The sequence below is a fragment of the Chiloscyllium plagiosum genome, unplaced genomic scaffold (assembly GCF_037043375.1).
Source record: "Chiloscyllium plagiosum isolate Xiang-an unplaced genomic scaffold, Cpla_swu_hap1 HiC_scaffold_31, whole genome shotgun sequence".
Lineage (NCBI taxonomy): Eukaryota > Metazoa > Chordata > Chondrichthyes > Orectolobiformes > Hemiscylliidae > Chiloscyllium > Chiloscyllium plagiosum.
Window position 1 is genome coordinate 50085852 of NW_028270169.1, and position 17985 is coordinate 50103836.

Sequence of the window (17985 nt, forward strand, 5' to 3'; positions counted from 1 at the left end):
TAGTTTTAATTGTAAATTAGTGTTTTCTAACTTTGAAATTCTAGTCAACTCAACTGTTTGTGTAAACAAATTTTATGTCTTCTAGATCATGTGGTAATGTCAACTTTGCTTGGAGAAATGAATGTAACCAGTGCAAAACTCCTAGATCTGATGGTGGTGGTGGTGGTGGTGGTATGTATTGAAATATTTTTCTGAAGTGTATCTTTAATCTTTTTCTGTCTTCTTTCTCCCAAAGCTTTGAAACAGGATTGCATTATGTATTACTCCTAATCACCAGGTGCCTAAATCCTTCAGTTCGGGTACTTTTTAAAGTATAGCCACTATTGTCAATTCGGCAGCCACTTTTGTTATTTGTGGAAATTTGCACTGTACATTGAGCTGTATTGTGATGTTGATTTGAGTGATTGTTCAGGGCACTGGGTGTGATTGCGCTGTTACTCTAAATGGTAGTGCCATCCACTGAACAGCCTGATGAGATTTTGGTTTGACATCTTATCCAAAGCTTGCACTTTCAATAGTGTAATGTTCCAATAGTTCTGCACTGAAGTATTAATTTTAGAACAAAAACACAGAATATTACAGCGCAGTACAGGCCCTTTGGCCCTCAATGTTGCGCTGACCTGTGAAACCAATCTGAATTACATCTAACTTACACAGTTCCATTCTTGTCCTATCCAATGACCATTTAAGTGCCCTTAAAGTTTACGAGTCTACTACTGTTGCAGGCAGCGTGTTCTACACCCCTACTACTGAGTAAACATTCTTTTTTGTCATGCACAAATCCTGGAGTTTGTACCTGTCAATTTACAGGTAAAATTGCTTCCAACTGGATGAATCTAGAATTAATCTGATCCAAAATGCAGGTAGACAGTCCTTTATCGGAAAAGCTCTGAAATCCAAAGATATTTTCGTGATGTTTTTTCTTATTAACAAGATTGTTTGGCATGCAAACAGTTAACCCAACTCCACACCCACTTGACCCACATCACTCAGATGCGACATGGGGTTGTGACCCAGCACTGGCAGGCGTCCATTCTGTCTCAGGGCTCATAGTACTCACAGGTGCGCCAGCTGTTTGGTAAGATTTTTTTAAATTTCACCGTTAAACTGTCACTTATTCCGAAATCCAAAAAAATTCAGAAAACCAGCTGGCCCAGAGGGGGTTTCAAATAAAGGATTATATACCTGCACCACACTTCACTGCTTTTAGCTTTTGGAATGGCTAAATGTTTTAATTTTGATGCCATTGATTTGTTTTAATTTCAAAGTGTCATCTTTCTAATACTGAAACTTGGGTGTTTCTTGAAATTTATTTGCCTCTCCCCACATCTGAATTTTAATTTTAAAACAATTTGCCTGTTGCTTAGAACATCATGGAAGAGGTGGCTTCAGAGGTCGTGGTGGATTCCGTGGAGGCAGAGGTGGAGATCGTGGCTTTGGTTCTGGTAAAATGGGAGGCGGAAGGTATGTACTGAATAAGAACTCCTTATTGTTTGAAGAAAAACATCCAATCTTGTCTTGTTTCATCTCATTTCTAAATGCTATAAGTATCCTTGTCCTGAAACAACTGCTTTCCAAAAGTTTAAATTTGGCACAATCATTTGCCTACTGCAAGGATGTGCAGACGGTCCAGATTTATTTCTTATTTGTTTAGATTAAGTTAGACTTTGTAAAGGTTCTTCCTTCATTGATAATTAAACCCTGTTTAAAGTCTGTTTCTATAAGATGCAGCTACAAAGGTCATGATTCTAACTGCCTTGAAATATGGCACTCAATACTACTGGAGTGAAACCTGGCTTGGTGGTTTTATTTTTGCAATGTGACTGCTGTTGTTCACGTCATGATGACATGTAGCTGCCAATGTACTCTTTAATAAGAGAATTGTCTCACCTGTAAAATACAGGCAAAATCTGACTCTGCCTTACTGAATCTTAGGTTTTTCCCAATCTGTCTATTTGAAAAACTAAAGCTTAAGATTTATTTCTCAGCTGTGTTCAGATATTTTTTAGAACCCTTTTAGGATATTTTTCTTGTGAACTCCACCTACTGGCTCTTAATATCTCTTGATCTTGAGTCATTAAAAACTGAAGTCAACAATAAGCTGTAATTATCTCGCCAGATAGTTTTGAGTCACTTACGCAAAGTCAAATGATTTATTGGATAGGATGTATTTAGTTCAGTGTTCCAAATAAATCGCTGACCCTTAAAAGCAGATCAGACCTTCTCAGTGCTGTAGACCAAACCCCATTTACCTCAACTTTTGATTCAAAAGTTTCTAGAATTAATAAAGTTTTGTCACAACCTTAATTTTAACCTTTTTCAGTTGTGGGCTTTTGTGCAATCATCAGATGGAATCCCATGCCACCTAATTTCTCACAGGCATAACCATCTAATTGGAACTTGGGGAAGAATTTGAAGCATCATTGTTGTTGAAAAGTTGACTTTTTGTGCAGGGATAATTTGTTTTGTTTTCCATTTCAGAAGTGATCACAGATCAGATCGACGTGACAGGCCTTACTGAAAGCATGCTGGGAACAAGAATTTTTTTTTTTGCTTTAGTGGTGCTTTAACATTGATGCAATGTAATGTACTTTTTCACAGTGTATTTGAAGACAAAGATTAAAATGAATTTTTAATAAATTGCCTGTACAGTGACTTGTCTTTGACTACTCTAGTTGGGTCTGTAGCATTGGCATAACTGGTTGTTTCCTGTGAACAGTACACTTGTATGCAACTGTGTGGTTCATTACCTTGTCATTTTTGGGTGGTATCTTTCCCTATTTCTGTATAGAGGGATTCATAAATTGTATTAAAAACATGTGACTGCAGTACTTTCAGTTGAAGTTGGTCTTAACTTTTAATAATGGATACTAAACATGTTGCTTTTTTCTCAACTTGAAATCTGCAATAAAAATGTCTGTATCCCACGGTTTGGCTTCTAATGTCCTATAGTAATAAGTGCATTGGCTAATGCCAACTTTTTCAATTGCTACTTTCATGTCTAAGGATACATCTGGCCATTACTTAATAATAGATATCCTCAGTGAAACTTCGCATTTTAGTGTGGCCTTGGAACCTGGTCTTTGCTACTGTACTGTAAACTCAAATTGGGAATATACATACTTCAATCATGTAATGTCATTGCCTTGCAGGAGATGACGAAATTGCTTTCACATTGGATTTTACTATTTGTGTATATATAATTAAAACAGTATTTTACTGTATTTGGATATAAAGCATGCTAGTCCATTTCTTCCTGTCCCTCTCCCTTAATAGTCCCATCTCCATTAGGTGACATGCTGGCTCAGTGGTTAGCACTGCTGCCTCAGTGCCAGGGACCTGGTGTGATTCCAGCTTCAGCCAGTAGTCTGTGTGGAATTTGCATGTTCTTTCCATATCTGTGCAGGTTTCCTCCCACAGTCCAAAGATGTGCAGGTTAGGTTAATTGGCAATGCTGAATTGCCCATAATGTCCAGGGATGTGTAGTTTGGGTGAATTGGCCATGGGAAATGCAAGGTTATGGGAATAGGATAGGGGCGTGAGTCTGGGTGGACTGCGCTTCGGAGGGGTGTTATGGACTAAATGGGCCAAATGGCCGCCTTCCACGCTGTAGGAATTCTATGATTAATCTTCAGCTGCTCATTTTTGAGTGTCAATCTGACTTCTAATATAAAAGCTGATTTCTGGGCCTAACCGCATATCCTGGTGTTGTGTGATAGGTTGCTTCTTTTGGCAATAATTGTCATGTTGCTGATTTTGGTCAAGTTTATCTCCCTAAGCATTTGTATTGTGCAATGAACAATGTTTATGCCTTGCTTACAAAGACTTGACAAACAGTCGTGGACTTCTTGGGATCTCCCATTTTATTTTCAGTGAGGCGGACAGGGTTATTTGAGGTTGTACAGCCATAGGCTTAAAACACTACTATAGTTCATCATTTCCTAGTCTGCCTTTTTATCTTTTTTTAAACCACAGAACATTGTTTAACTGGTTTAGGAATGAAATTTAGCTTTTAAATGTATGCAAGCATCCCTTTAAAGGTGAGAAAGTCCGCAGTGATATGTATTACTGCTTATATTCTCTTCCAGTGAAGTGGTGATACGCCAGCTTCAATGGGTTAGCTGCCGCTTCCACTAAATGACCTGAGCCCAACTTAAATTTGCAATTAGATTTTCACTAGTCACCTCTAGATTATTTGTCCAATAATGTGTTGCAGTAGCTTATTGATTGATTGTACTCAAGTTTTCCACTTCATTCACTCGGCTCTTACAGTTAACTGCAACTTTTCATTTTAGTCCTGCCTTTTTTAACTTTGCCTTTTGAATCCAACTGATTGTGACACCATTGTGTTCTGAGCGATAGGTTTTTTTTTAATAACCCTGTACAGGTGTGTTATGATGCACTGCTGAAGCAGGTGGGACTGGAACTTCATACCGAAAAGCTCATGAAGAGCCTGTTAACACTAATGGTGTGTGTTTAGAGTTGTGAAACATGGACTGTGCTTCTGAGATACATCTGCCAAGACGTTAAGGTGTTCACCAACTTGGTGACCAGTTGTTACTCCAATTGGACAGGATAATTATGCTGATCTGTTTCAATCCTCCTGGGTCCAGAAAGAAAGACCTCACTTAAACACACAAATAAGTATGTTAACATTAGATCTTTTGGCTTGCTAGTTTTACCATTTGTTAGTCAATGATAACTCCACTTGATGTTGAGCACCTCAGTTGAGATATTGTAATGATCATGTTTGGGATGTGGCTGTTGTTTAGTACTGCAGCACTTAGGTGCATCTGCAGCAGTTACTCCCAGCATTTTGTTTGAGTGCACCTAGAAGATGCATTGACTACTTTTTTTTTTCATGAAGTACTCAGTATTAATACCAAACCTTTTGGAATTTGAACTCCTGTTTTCTCTTTTTCTCCGCCCCCTGTAGTTTTTGCAGCAAGGTTATTATGTAGACATCACTTAGTATAAATGTGCGATTTATTTTGGGGCTGTATGGTGGTGCGCTGTGTTGTGTGCAGTGGAATGTAGTAGGACTAACAACTGATATCAGTTATAATTAACTTTTTTACCTGCTAAGTCTAGAATAAGCTTTGTTCACCTATCCTGGTAATCAAAATGCCACAGTGACCAGTGTTATTCAGTATTCAATTGAACGTTGAGTCTTGCCTTTGATACTCTTGTTACAAAGAGTTAGTTATTTGCATAAATACCAGTTTTATGTTTAGTCTAGACTAATGCTAAATTTTAAATGAAGTAAAACTGGGGTGTTTAGCTTTCCCCATACTTTTCAGTATTCTTTCTCTTTTTAGCGGCTTTGAAGAAATGGATGCTATTGGTTATTTAGTATCCTTGATCAAATCTACTGAACTCAATTGTAACTAAAACATCCATCAATTCAATTTATTGGTCTAGGTGGTCAGTTTCTGCTGTAGATATTTTTGTAACCATTTTGTTCAAGCAGCATCCAAGGAGCAGGAAAATCGACGTTTTGGGCATAAGCCCTTCAGGAATGAGGAGTGTGTGCCAAGCAGGCTAAGATAAAAGATGGGGAGGAGCGTTGGGAATGTGATAGGTGGAAGGAGGTTAAGGTGAGGGTGATTAGACTGGAGAGGGGTTGGGGGCGGAGAGGTCAGCAAGATGATTGCAGGTCAAGACGGCGGTGCTGAGTCAGAGGGTTGGGACTGAGATAAGGTGGGGGGAGGAGAAATGAGGAAGCTGGCGAAATCTGCATTCATCCCTTGTGGTTGGACGGTTCCTAGGTGGAAGATGAGGCGCTCTTCCTCCAGGCATCGTGTTGCCATGTCTGGCGATGGAGGAAGCAAGGACCTGCATGTCCTTGGCGGAGTGGGAGGGGGGGTTAAAGTGTTGCCTACCTGCAGAATGTTTCAGAGAACACCTCTGGGACACCCGCACCAACCAACCCAACCGCCCTGTGACTGAACACTTTAACTCCCTCTCCCACTCTGCCAAGGACATGCAGGTCCTTGGCCTCCTCCATTGCTAGACCATGCAACACGACGCCTGGAGGAAGAGCGCCTCATCTTCCACCTAGGAACCCTCCAACCACAAGGATGAATGCAGATTTCTCCAGCTTCCTCATTTCTCCTTTTTCCCCCCCCCCCCATCTTATCTCAGTCCCAACCCTCTGACTCAGCACCGCCTTCTTGACCTGCAATCATCTTGCTGACCTCTCTGCCCCCAACGACCCTCTAGCCTAATCCCCCTCACCTTAACCTCCTTCCACGTATTTCATTCCCAATGCCCCTCCTCCCATTTTTTTATCTTAGCCTGCTTGGCACACCCTCCTCATTCCTGAAGAGGGGCTTATGCCAGAAACGTCGATTCTCCTGCTCCTTGGATGCTGCCTGGCCTGTGCTTTTCCAGCAACACCATTTTTCAGCTCTGATCTCCAGCATCTGCGGTCCTCACTTCCACCATTTTGTTCAAGTTGCTTTTTGTCATATTGATTTTGCAAATTGAAATGTCCTCAAAGCTTAATCAAGTTGGCTTGATGTGAATTATTTCTCATGGCGTTAGCCTATCCATTTGCTTTCCTCTGTGATAAAACTACTGTACTTTCCCTATGACAATAGATGGACAATAGGTGCAGGAGTAGGCCATTCAGCCCTTCGAGCCTGCACCGCCATTCAATATAATCATGGCTGATCATTCCTAATCAGTATCCTGTTCCTGCCTTATCTCCATAACCCTTGATTCCACTATCTTTGAGAGCTCTATCCAACTCCTCCTTAAATGAATCCAGAGAGTTGGCCTCCACTGCCCTCTGGGGCAAAGCATTCCACACAGCCACCACTCTCTGGGTGAAGAAATTTCTCCTGAGCTCTGTCCTAAATGGTCTACCCTGTATTTTTAAGCTGTGTCCTCTGGTTCGGCACTCACCCATCAGTGGAAATATGTTTCCTACTGCCAGAGTGTCCAATCCTTTCATAATCTTATACATGTCAATCAGATCCCCTCTCAATCTTCGAAACTCAAGGGTATACAAGCCCAGTCGCTTCAGTCTTTCAGTGTAAGGTAATCCTGCCATTCCAGGAATTGACCTTGTGAACTTACGCTGCACTCCCTCAATAGCCAGAATGTCTTTTCTCAAATTTGGAGACCAGAACTGCACACAGTACTCCAGGTGTGGTCTCACCATGGCCCTGTACAGCTGCAGAAGCACCTCCTTTGCTTCTATGGGTCTGGATCATTTGACAACTTAGATATTAAGAGTTGCTAGTGTTAGGGAATAAATGATTTCTGTCAGACTCTAACAACTGGCATTTATATGGCACTTAAATCTAATAAAATGCTCATGAGTTCTGTCAAACCAAAGTTGGTACCATTCCACAAGTTTAGGTCTGATCAAAGATGCAAATTTTGATTGAAGAGATTCAGGGAAGATGTTTTGAGTCCTTTCTGGTCATTCAGCTAGCAGTGTTGAAAGATTAAAATCAGCTGCTGCAGAGGCTGGAATTATTGGGCGAGGGACCAAAACACCCTCAAAGCTTTTGATTTGCTGCAGACTTAGTGTGAGGCTCCATATGTAAAAATGAAATGAAAGGTAATTTTTAGTGGATAGCTTTCCTTTATCAACTTGACTAGTTTTGTGTATGCTGTGGGAAAAATTTAATGAGCTTCAATTCAGGGTGTGCAAGAGATGCATGTATTGGACTGATCTCCAGCCTTCTATCACTTTCTTCATTGAGCGTTTCTGCACAGTACGAGGGTTAAGCTTTTTTTGCCCCACTAGTTAAGATTGTGCTGCTGTTTTTCTAATTCAGTTTAATGTCCAGTTCTAGATTTTTCAGTTATCAGTCTCCATTTACAGATCAGTAGTGTAATTATTATAAATTCCTGTTAAATTTTATTTAACAGGACTTGAGCCAGCATTTATTGTTCCACCACTAATTGCCTTTTGAGAAAGTAGTGATGAGCTGTTGTCAGTGTTTCTGTCCACCCACTTGATGTTCCAGCATTTTGACCCAGTGATAGTAAGGTACACCTCCACATAATGAGAGGCAAACATAGCTGTTGTGGTGGTCTGATGTTTGTCTTTGTAGGAGGTAAAGGTGATTTGGGTTTGGAAAGTCTTGTTGAACGAAGAGCCTTGGCAAGTTGCTACAGCACAGCTTGCAGATAGTACTCTTTACTGCCATTGCATAGCAATAATGAAGGAAGTGAACCTTTTAAGGTTGAAGTGACAAACTGATGGGCTGTTTTGACTTGGCTGATGCCAAACTGCAATCATCCGGGCTAGTAAATGAAATGAATGAAAACCTGATTTCCTAAAGTTGGGAATCTCTACAGCCTGGACCAACATTTTAATTGATGATAGTGAGGTTGATTAAAACTTGATGTATTTGCAGAGCCACACTGATTATATGTCTGGGAAGATCTAGTCTTTGTTCTTTCAACAGACTGCAGCATTTGCACTCTTAAGTTTTAGATTATAATAATAGTTGGAGAACATTTTGACATATTTGAGTACTGCTCACACTTCTGGAATGCAGCAGTACTTCTGCGTCAGCAATACAGTGGCTGTTAAAATCTGAATTGTTGATATGTTCCAGAACTTGGATGTGTTTTTATAAACAATGAAAGAAATGCAGTCCAGGTTGTTGGAACTTGTGGCATCTTTGAAAAAGGAAACAAATTGTGGAGGGGCAGGGGAGGTTACTTTCCTGCAAGCCAGGTAGAACAGAACCATTATCCCTGATTTAACTTTGATTGTAACCTCTCAATTATGTGTTTCTTTTTCCTGCCCAGTAAAGGTAATTTATTACAACAGGAATATCTGCAACTCAAGAGCATAGTTTTTTAGGCATTTAAATTTGAGAATTGCATTGATTAATCCTAAGGCAGACATTTGCACAAACTGGTTTTCAGTGCTGTATTGCCTTTCTGGCATCACTGTATTCCCCAAAGCCCTCCTCTTACTCTTTGCTGAAGAATATCTGTAAATAGTTTTAAATTGCCTGCAGAAATATGAAACAGCCCATGACCTGTAAAGTAAACTTGTGCATGTTGGGATTGATGCTAACCAGTGGTGGTCGTGGAGAGATCTCTTGCTTGAACAAGAGTAACAGATCTTCATAGTGGGTGGCAGTCTGAGGACCCCAAAACTGCCTTGCTCTCTCAAAAAAAAAAATCAGTGAAGTTGTTAAATCATACATTGAAATAAAGTCTATGTTTAAGGCTGGTGCACGTTGAGCTTTGGGGGGGAAAAAAAACCCTCTAGTCCTAACCATTGTACTATTTAGTGACTATTCCAATTACTACAGTCAAGTCTGTAATGCTGAACTGTGAAACCAAATGCCATGCAGAGTGATAACTTGAGTGTTAGCATACTGAGGATTAATCTGAATATCAATAAATAGCTAACAGTTTTATATCATGCAGTGGTAATATCCAGAGGCCCAGGTTCAAATTCAACTTGCTCCAAAGCAGTTATAATATTTCAACAGATTTATTAGAGAACACAGGAGAAACGATACATTTTTACAACACCACCTTTTATTCTGTAGTATGTTACCTGTCGTTAATATCAGCTAAAATAATGAAACTAAAGACATAGAATTAAAAATATCAAACTTTTATTTATTTCTAGGGGACATAGTCTGTCCTTTTTAAAAAGAGACAAAGAATGAACTGATTGCTAGAGTCTACAATGGGCATTAAAAATTTTGTGAGCATCTCCGTTTTATGCCTTGGTAGTTTTTGGATTGTAAGAGATAAATAGTGCTTCAACTTGTTAAAGTTTTTCAGAATTTACTGCCTTTTTCACAGCCGTAGAATGTTAATTTCACAGAAGTAGTCTAGATATCTTTTAATCAGTCTATTCAGATGTGTCATGACCTCCTGGAGCGGGTGGGATATGATAATGATCACATGGGACAGGGGCCTGCACCAATTGAGCACTACAGAAGTAATTAACTTGATATTTGATAGCAAAATTGCCTTGGAGTCAGTTATTACCTTAAGTCCCATAGCAGAAGCTTCTGGATAAGATAGAGGTTGTCAGTTAGTGCGATACTGAGGGTGTACTACATTGCCAGAAGAGTCCTCTTTAATATTCTATTGTGGCTGTGTGTGTGGGGGGGGGGGGGGGTAGAAAGCAAATCGGCAATGGCAGAGAATTAACTTTGGTATCCTGACTAAAGGGTTTTCCTTAACATCACCTAACATTAAATGGGTATTGATCTAATCTGTTATAGTCATTGTGATCATAGTCGATCATTTGGTCTATTGAAGCCTTATCCCTTCTGCCTACCTGTCTTACACAACCCTTGGTTCTCCTGTAGATTCCTTTTAAAAAGCTAACAGTTTTGAATATATTCATGAACCCAATTTCAACTGTTGTCTGGATGAATATTTTAAGCTAAAGCGTAAAGGAATTTTCCTGTGTTAAATATTAGATATTTTTCTCTTCAGATTGCATTCACTGGTTGTAGATTTGCCCCAGAGGGGGAACATCTTATCATAGTGTTCCCTATCAAGCCCTTGTTTTTCAAACCAGTCAACTCTCATTCCTTTAAACTCTGATGCCCATAGGCTTAATCTTTTCTCATCCGACTCATCTGACAAGCCTGACATCCCAGAAATAACTCATTGAAGTTTCATATGACTTATTTTCATTGCCAAGAAGACCAAAACAATGTAGTAGTCCAGGTGCATCCTGTCCAGTTGTAGAATAACTTCCCTACTTTTATGCTCTGCTCTCCTTGCAAGTTTTGCCTCTTGCTGTTCAACTATTCTTGAACTTTCTTCTCTCCTGCTATGTTTGTTTGCAATTATTTTTAATTGCAGGAGCCAATTCATGCTTGGTGTTATTGCTAGACTATTAAATTAGAGATTAAAGTAACATCCTGGGTTTGAATCCTACCAGTGCAGATAGTCGAATTTGAAATCAATAGTTATTTGGAATTAGATTCTAATAGTCCTGAAACTTGTCAATAGTTGGGTAAAGCTTATGTAATGTTCTTAGTTGGCCTGACTCTGCTCCCACGTGGCTGACTCTTAACTGTCATCTGGGTAACAAATGCTGACCCAGCCAGTGCTAGCTCCATCTCATGAATGAATTAAACAGTAAATTCCCATTCTCACCCTCTAAGCGATCAATTCTCATTTTAGCTCCTCTCTTCCTTTTTTTAAATATATGTAAATGAAGGCTGAAGATACCACTGCCAAGTGCGTGGCAGACCTGGGGCGTGTATATGAGGCGTGGAAAGGTGCAAAAATCTCAGGCAATTGTAAAGTTGGAGGGATGGAACTTCTAATACTTTCACGCAATTTAAGATTTGGTCTAATGTGGTGCGTCAGAATGCTTTCTGCCAGGATTTTGGAATCACTAGTCTTACAAAAATTATGAGCATAAATATGATACATAACCCAGACATGCACCAGTCTCACCTCACAAGGTGCAGTATAAGTACAGTCCAAATCCTGTAGTCACGCCCTACACAATCACCAAAGTATTGCCAGTTTAAAAGCGGACTGGGCGGTGACTTGTGGTCCCCGTTAGCTGGCTGGGTGGTGCTAATAACTGCTGTTGGTTCATATTCTTTCTGATGACTGTTCCTCCGCAGCCAAAACACACACACACGCCCCTTAGCATTCTGGCTGCTTGTAAAGTCAAGCTCCTGGCTGCTGAAGAGAGAACAGGGAGCTCTGACCTGACTCTGATGTAGTTGAGGGAAGAAAAGTCGGGTTCTCCTCCCAGGCAGTTGCGCCCTTTCCAAAATGCCAGCACAGATTTCACTTGAACAACTCACCCGGTTACAAAACAACCCACTCCTGTGAACGGACTTCTATTTCTGAGGTCGGGGGCGCATAATGACTTTGCAACATTCGCCCCGGCGCCCCTCACCCTTGAAAGTGCTGGGTGCTGTTCTCCTCCTCATTCCCTGGAGTCCGTGTGCCCCCCTGGAACAGGGACCCGAGAGGGTTACAGCGAGCGAACCTGTGCGGCTGCAGGCAACCGTGGTATGTATCCTCTCACTGGGCTGAATCCGAATCCGATCGGGTCTCTATGGGAGGCAGGTTCCAGCTTCTAGGGTCAGTGATGTTTTAGCATCGTGACTGACTGACTGAACTCTTGTCTTGCAAACAGAAACGTCCCCCTCTTTCTGTCGTAGCTGGGCTGCAGAGAGCCGATCTTCTGTGTACAAACCTACTTCTCTTTGTAGGAAGACGGAATCGAAATGTAGCCTATTTATGGGGGAAGGGGCTCTGTATAACCGAGGATTGATCTGTAGGACTGCATATGATAATGTACCTCTCTGGTTGTACTGTTCCTGTATGTTTGATGACAGTTAGCTGTATACTAAGGACTCTTTTCCAGTTCTGTTCAGGGACTTGCCTCTATTGTAATACCCTGTTATGATCACGGTCTCCGTTGAGTACCCAACTGAGGAATTATTTTTACTTCTAGTCGGCAGTGAATCTACTTGGGACCTTAACTGAGTTTCATGTATCCCCAACTCACCTCAAATCTCCCATTCTCTTCCATCCTCTGGTGAAATGATACTGTTCAGTATCAATATCACCGAGGGCTGACGGTCTTGAGGAGCTGCAACCAGTTCCTAGGTCCTCACTCCTCCACCAGGAGTTACTGATGAACAATTGATTCTTACAGCGAGAGGATCATTATCCCATTGTCAGCTCTCTGCACGTTGTAAACTCAGTTAGTCTCACTGTGTCGCAGGGTACTTGCTGGGTGTGGAATAATGCTGTGATATTTTGGAAAGTTTGAAAATGTGCATGTTTGTTTTTTGAGCAGACTCTGGTATCTGCACAGAGATGGGTTTGCTATGACCGGGGGAGGCGTGTGTTATGCCTGGCCTGGCCTTGGGAGGGGATGCTGGATGAGGGATCCTGTTCCTGGTCAACGGTGCAATGGAACACCAAAGACAAAAGCAAAAATACTGTAAATGTCTATATTTTAAAACAATGTACTGAAAATACTCAGCAGGTCAGGCAGATCATTTATATTATTTAATAAAGTAAGCACACATGACTGCGTAACCTAATGTGCACCAGTTTCACATCACAACATGCAGTATAACTGCCTTCCAAATCTGTCGCACCCTATTCTTACGCCCACAGTCCTTTACTTATCTTTTTGTTCAGCTGTGATCTAGTTGCATTGTGAAATGGGCTCGAAGGGCTGAATGGCCTCCTCCTTTGTTCCCATTTTCCCACAGTGACACAGCTTGTTTGCTCCTGTTGTGGCAGGAGCCAGTCCATTTCATTTGCAGCGCCCCACCTCAACCCCACTGAGAGCCCCCACTGAGAACCCCCACCTCACCCCCACTGAGAGCCCCCACCTCACCCCCACTGAGAGCCCCCACCTCACCTCCACTGAGAACCCCCACTGAGAGCCCCCACCTCACCCCCACTGAGAGACCCCACCTCACCCCCACTGAGAGCCCCCACCTCACCCCCACTGAGAGCCCCCACCTCCCCCTCCCACTGAGAGCCCCCACCTCATCCCCACTGAGAGCCCCCAGCTCATCCCCATTTAGAGCTTCACCTCACCCCCACTGAGAGCCCCACCTGAGCCCCAGCTCACCCCCACCTCCCCCACCTCATCCCCACTGAGAGCTTCACCTCACCCCCACTAAGAGCCACACCTCATCCCCACTGACAGCCCCACCTCACCCCCACTGAGAGTCCCTACCTCCCCCACCTCCACCCACCTCAACTCCACTGAGAGCTTCACCTCACCCCACAGAGAGCCCCACCCGAGCCCCAGCTCACCCCCACCTCCCCCCCCCTTCCCCCAACTGAGAACCCCCACTGAGAGCCCCACCTCAACCCCACTGAGAACCCCCACTGAGAGACTCCACCTCCCCTCCACTGAGAGCCCCCTTCCCCTTTTGACTTGCTCGGTCGGATGGGTGCCACCAGGAAATGGCACTGGGGCAGCTTGGGGCAGGTTCATTCTCAGGGGCCGGGAGAGGAGCTGCTTTGGAGCTCATGAAAATGATCCGGTGTGTAATCTCAGCAGACAGGGTGACACAGTGGTAAGCACTGCAGCCTCACAGCGCCAGGGAATTGGCTTTGATTCCACCCTTGGCTAACTGTCTGGGTGGAGTTTGCACATTTCCCCTGTGTCTTGCATCAGTTTGCTCTGTTTCCTTCCACAGTCCAAGAATGTTAGCTGGCCATGTTAAATTGCCCCATAGTATCCAGGAATGTATAGAATGAGAGGGGATCAGTTTGAAACATACTCCATTCTAACAGGGCTGTCCGGACTGGAACGAGGGGACTTGACGTCAGGATATGGGTTTGAGATGAATTAGGACTGAGATGAAGAAACATTCCTTCATCCAAAGGGTAGCAAATCTATGAAATACTCAACCACAGAGGGTTGTGGAGGCCAAGTCACTGAATATTATCAAGAAAGTTTCAGATTTTAAAACATAAGGGGATATTGGGAGAATGTAGGAATTTTAAGTGGGTGGCATGGTGGTTCAGTGTTTAGCACTGCTGCCTCACAGCACCAGGGACCCAGGTTCGATTCCACTCTTGGATGACTGTCTGTGTGGAGTTTGCACATTCTCCCCGTGTCTGCGGGGGTTTCCTTCTACAGTTCAAAGACATGCAGGTTAAATGGACTGGTCATGTTAAATTGCCCATAGTGTCCAGGGATGTGCAAGGTGGATTAGCCACGGGAAATGCAGGGTTAAAAAGAAGGGGCAGATGCAATGTTCTTCAGAGGGTCGGTGTGGACTCAATGGGCTGAATGGCCTGCTTCCACACTGTAGGCAATCTATGATAACATTGAGATAGGCGATCAGCCATGATCATATTCAACAAAAGGCAAAGGAGATTACACTTATCCCCCAAAGCATAACACCAACTACCCAAATTTCTCTCCAGCTTGTTCCCCTAAACACCATCGATTTAAATACACCTCAGTCATTCTGGAAAGGTGGCAGTAAATGTTCGACTTCAGCTCCTTCACTGTAGGAAAAGCAGAATCAACATGGTTTGCATCCTCCAGTCAATGTAGGACAACCAGCCACACAAATGCAGTTCACTGCTAGTACCACAACACAGACTCAAACAGTATTGACAGTTTTTTTTGGGGTGGGGATATGGCGTTTGAGTAAACCCATGTAATGAGTATGATCAGTTACTCTGTGTTAATCATTGCTTTATCGGTATGTCTGATATCTGGCCAGTTGTTGCACTGGTTAGTCAAGGGAATGTCTGAAAGATGCAGGAACAGAAAACGCTGGGATTATGGAATGGGTGAGTCAACATTGAAAAAGCAGTGACATGGGATTTAGTGCTTTGGGTAAGACCCTCCATTAGAAAATTGCCTTTTTGCTCCCATCATATCATCGGCATGAAAATTGCACAAAGTCACTTAAACAAAAACATGTTCAGTGCAAAGGATTATAAATATTTGACAATCATTCCATCTCACTGTTCTGCTGATCTTCAGAAGAAACCAGAGCCTAGTTCTTGTGGTTTAATATTGTCTGGAAAACTTTCTTGTATTATTACTGTTTTGTAACTCACTTGACAACCAGTGATTTGTTTTGTATACATAAGCTCATCACTCCAGTCAGCATTAACCTCCCTACGGTGAAATTCTGATGTGTAGATCCAAACTATGACTATCCTTTGTTACTCTTGCAGTTGTCGTATCGTAAGTCAGTCATAGTATGTGTGTATTGTCATGTGTAGGTTTGGAAGAGGAAGAATTAGTGTTTTGCATTGACTGCAGTTAGGAGAAGAAATAATCGTACAACTAAACAGAAAATGGTGGCAAACACTCAGCAAGTTAAGGGTAGAGAAACTAAGTTGATGTTTTAGATTGCTGAGCTCTCAACAGAGCAGCAAGATGTTAAGCAGGTTAAGTGAACAGAGAGCCAGAGGGACAAAAGGGCAAGAAAGGATTGAGTACGTGAAAAGATGGCGGCATAACTGCCTCACAATGGATGGAATCCTGTCTCCTTTAAGAATAATGGCAGTACAGGACCATTTTCAAATCCCGATTTACATTCCTCACCCAACTCATTGACAGCTTATGAGATCTTCCAGTTCAAAGGTAGTCTCTGGAAGTGCTGTTCAATTGAGGAGGGGAGTCCTGTGGCAGCCTCCATCTTGAAGTGTTTGAGGAAGTCTCAATCTTTAATTTGAGGAGTTATGTAGCTATGGCAACCAGCCTAGGCCTGTGGAGGGGATGCTTCTGCTGCTGCTAGTGGTGGAATGAGTGAGTGTAGGAGGCCTTGTCACCACCTCCACCACGCCTCACCCCACCTCAGGCCTGAATGCCAACAAGCCACTGGCTGGAAGACCCCAGTAGAACCCCAATCTGTCTACAAATGGCAACTTAATGATTCAGAGCAGCTCTGTGCCACTGCCGGTGGTGAGTTAGTCTCTGTGAAATCACCAGGAGGTGCAGACATTTTCTGGCAGCTGATCCACACCCTCATTTCCACCGGGTCCTGTTTAAAACCCACCTCCATGTGACCAGGTACAGTAGCTTCCTCCCAGTTTGTTTGAGTCTGTGCTCTAGGAGAAAGTGAGAACTGCAGATGCTGCAGATCAGATTAAAAAGTGTGGCGCTGGTTAAGCACAGCAGGTCAGGCAGCATCTGAGGAGCAGGAGAATCGAAGAGCTTACGCCCAAACTGATGACTCCTCTGCTCCTCGGATGCTGCTTGACCTGCTGTGCTTTTCTAGCACCACACTCTCGACTCTGTGCCCTAGAACACCTCAAATATAACTGAAGCAGAGAGTTCATCAAAGACTGTTGAGCTTTTAACTTTATTCCTTTATTTTTCTATATTAAGAAGTACTTTAATGTTAACCATTACCTTATTTCTCTATTTATCTACTTATTCTATGAAGGTAATGCTCAACTCTTTAAGCTTGTTTCTTTTACTGCTTTGTACCTAAGCTGGCACTGTGTGTGGTGATGTTATATACTTGAGTACGTGACAAAATCTAACATTAATATAAATGATTTTTTTCATTGGCTTCCTGCTGTGTAAAACCAGAGATACATGGCATCATCCTGGCCAATGGGCGTCGACTTGACAAACAATCATCATCCTTTCTTCCTGTAGCACAAACTGTTGTCATTGCTTGAAATTTGGTATTCTTGAATGTGTTCTGATACGTTCAAAAGGAAAAAGTTTCAGCAATGTGTTAGTCCTTTCAATAATAATGCTGAAAGCTTGAAGAATGTGAGAAGTAGAGAAACTAAGGCCAGTGAGTAAGGCATTGAAACAAAAACAAACATTGCTGGAAAATCTCAGCAGGTTCTGAGGAAGAGTCACTGGACCCAGAATGTTATCTCTGATTTCTCTCCATAGATGCTGCAAGACCTATTGAGATTTCCCAGCAATTTCTGTTTTTGTTTCAGATTTCCAGCATCTGCAGTTCTTTCTGGTTTTGTGTTAAGTATATACAGCGAGTGGCTGAGTTATACCAAGTGGGAGGTTTCAGATTCACTTCCTAGGATTGTGCTTTGAGCTGTTCCAAGCTAGATTCCAAGAAATTGGTCTGGGATCTCCCAGTTGTCCCGAATCCAAGCCATTATTTCTCAATCATTCAGCCTCACTGCAACACATTGCTTGTGGGAGCTTGTCTTGCGCAAATTGATTGCTAGTTTCTCACATCACAACAGTCAGTACACCAGTGTTTTACAAATGTTGTCCCGTTGTGACCCCCCCCCCATGTGAATGGTGGCTACTTGGGACCTTGGCCCTGTTAGATGTGTCAGCCAGTTGGAGACAAGACAATATTTGATTTAGAGTCATAGTTATAGAGCGGTGCAGCATGGAAACAGACCCTTCGGTCCAACTCGTCCATGACAACCAGTTATCCTAAATTAATCTTGTCCCATTCGACAGCATTTAGCCCATATCCCGCTAAACCCTTCCTATTCATATACCCATCCATATGCCTTTTAAATGCTGTAATTGTACCAGCCTCCACCACTTCCTCTGGC

At 42.5% G+C, this 17985-nt stretch overlaps 2 protein-coding genes across 6 annotated transcripts in view; both read left to right on the forward strand.

The window, feature by feature from the left end:
- Positions 1 to 2927, forward strand: part of LOC122564147 (TATA-binding protein-associated factor 2N) — a 33605-nt gene extending 30678 nt beyond the window's left edge. For 3 of the 5 annotated variants that reach the window (XM_087977529.1, XM_087977533.1, XM_087977532.1), the window contains 3 exons: positions 86 to 171; positions 1368 to 1464; positions 2482 to 2927. In XM_087977529.1, the coding sequence (XP_087833655.1) occupies positions 86 to 171; positions 1368 to 1464; positions 2482 to 2521 (223 nt within the window). In that variant the 3' untranslated portion in view covers positions 2522 to 2927. The remainder of the gene's footprint in view (positions 1 to 85; positions 172 to 1367; positions 1465 to 2481) is intronic. The other 2 variants (XM_087977530.1, XM_087977531.1) reach the window with 2 other exon arrangements.
- Positions 2928 to 11596: 8669 nt separating this feature from the next.
- The window catches only part of mmp28 (matrix metallopeptidase 28), a 106766-nt gene continuing 100377 nt past the window's right edge, over positions 11597 to 17985 (forward strand). Inside the window, exon 1 of the mRNA XM_043718782.2 lies at positions 11597 to 11994. Within this exon, the coding sequence (XP_043574717.2) occupies positions 11845 to 11994 (150 nt within the window). The 5' untranslated portion in view covers positions 11597 to 11844. The remainder of the gene's footprint in view (positions 11995 to 17985) is intronic.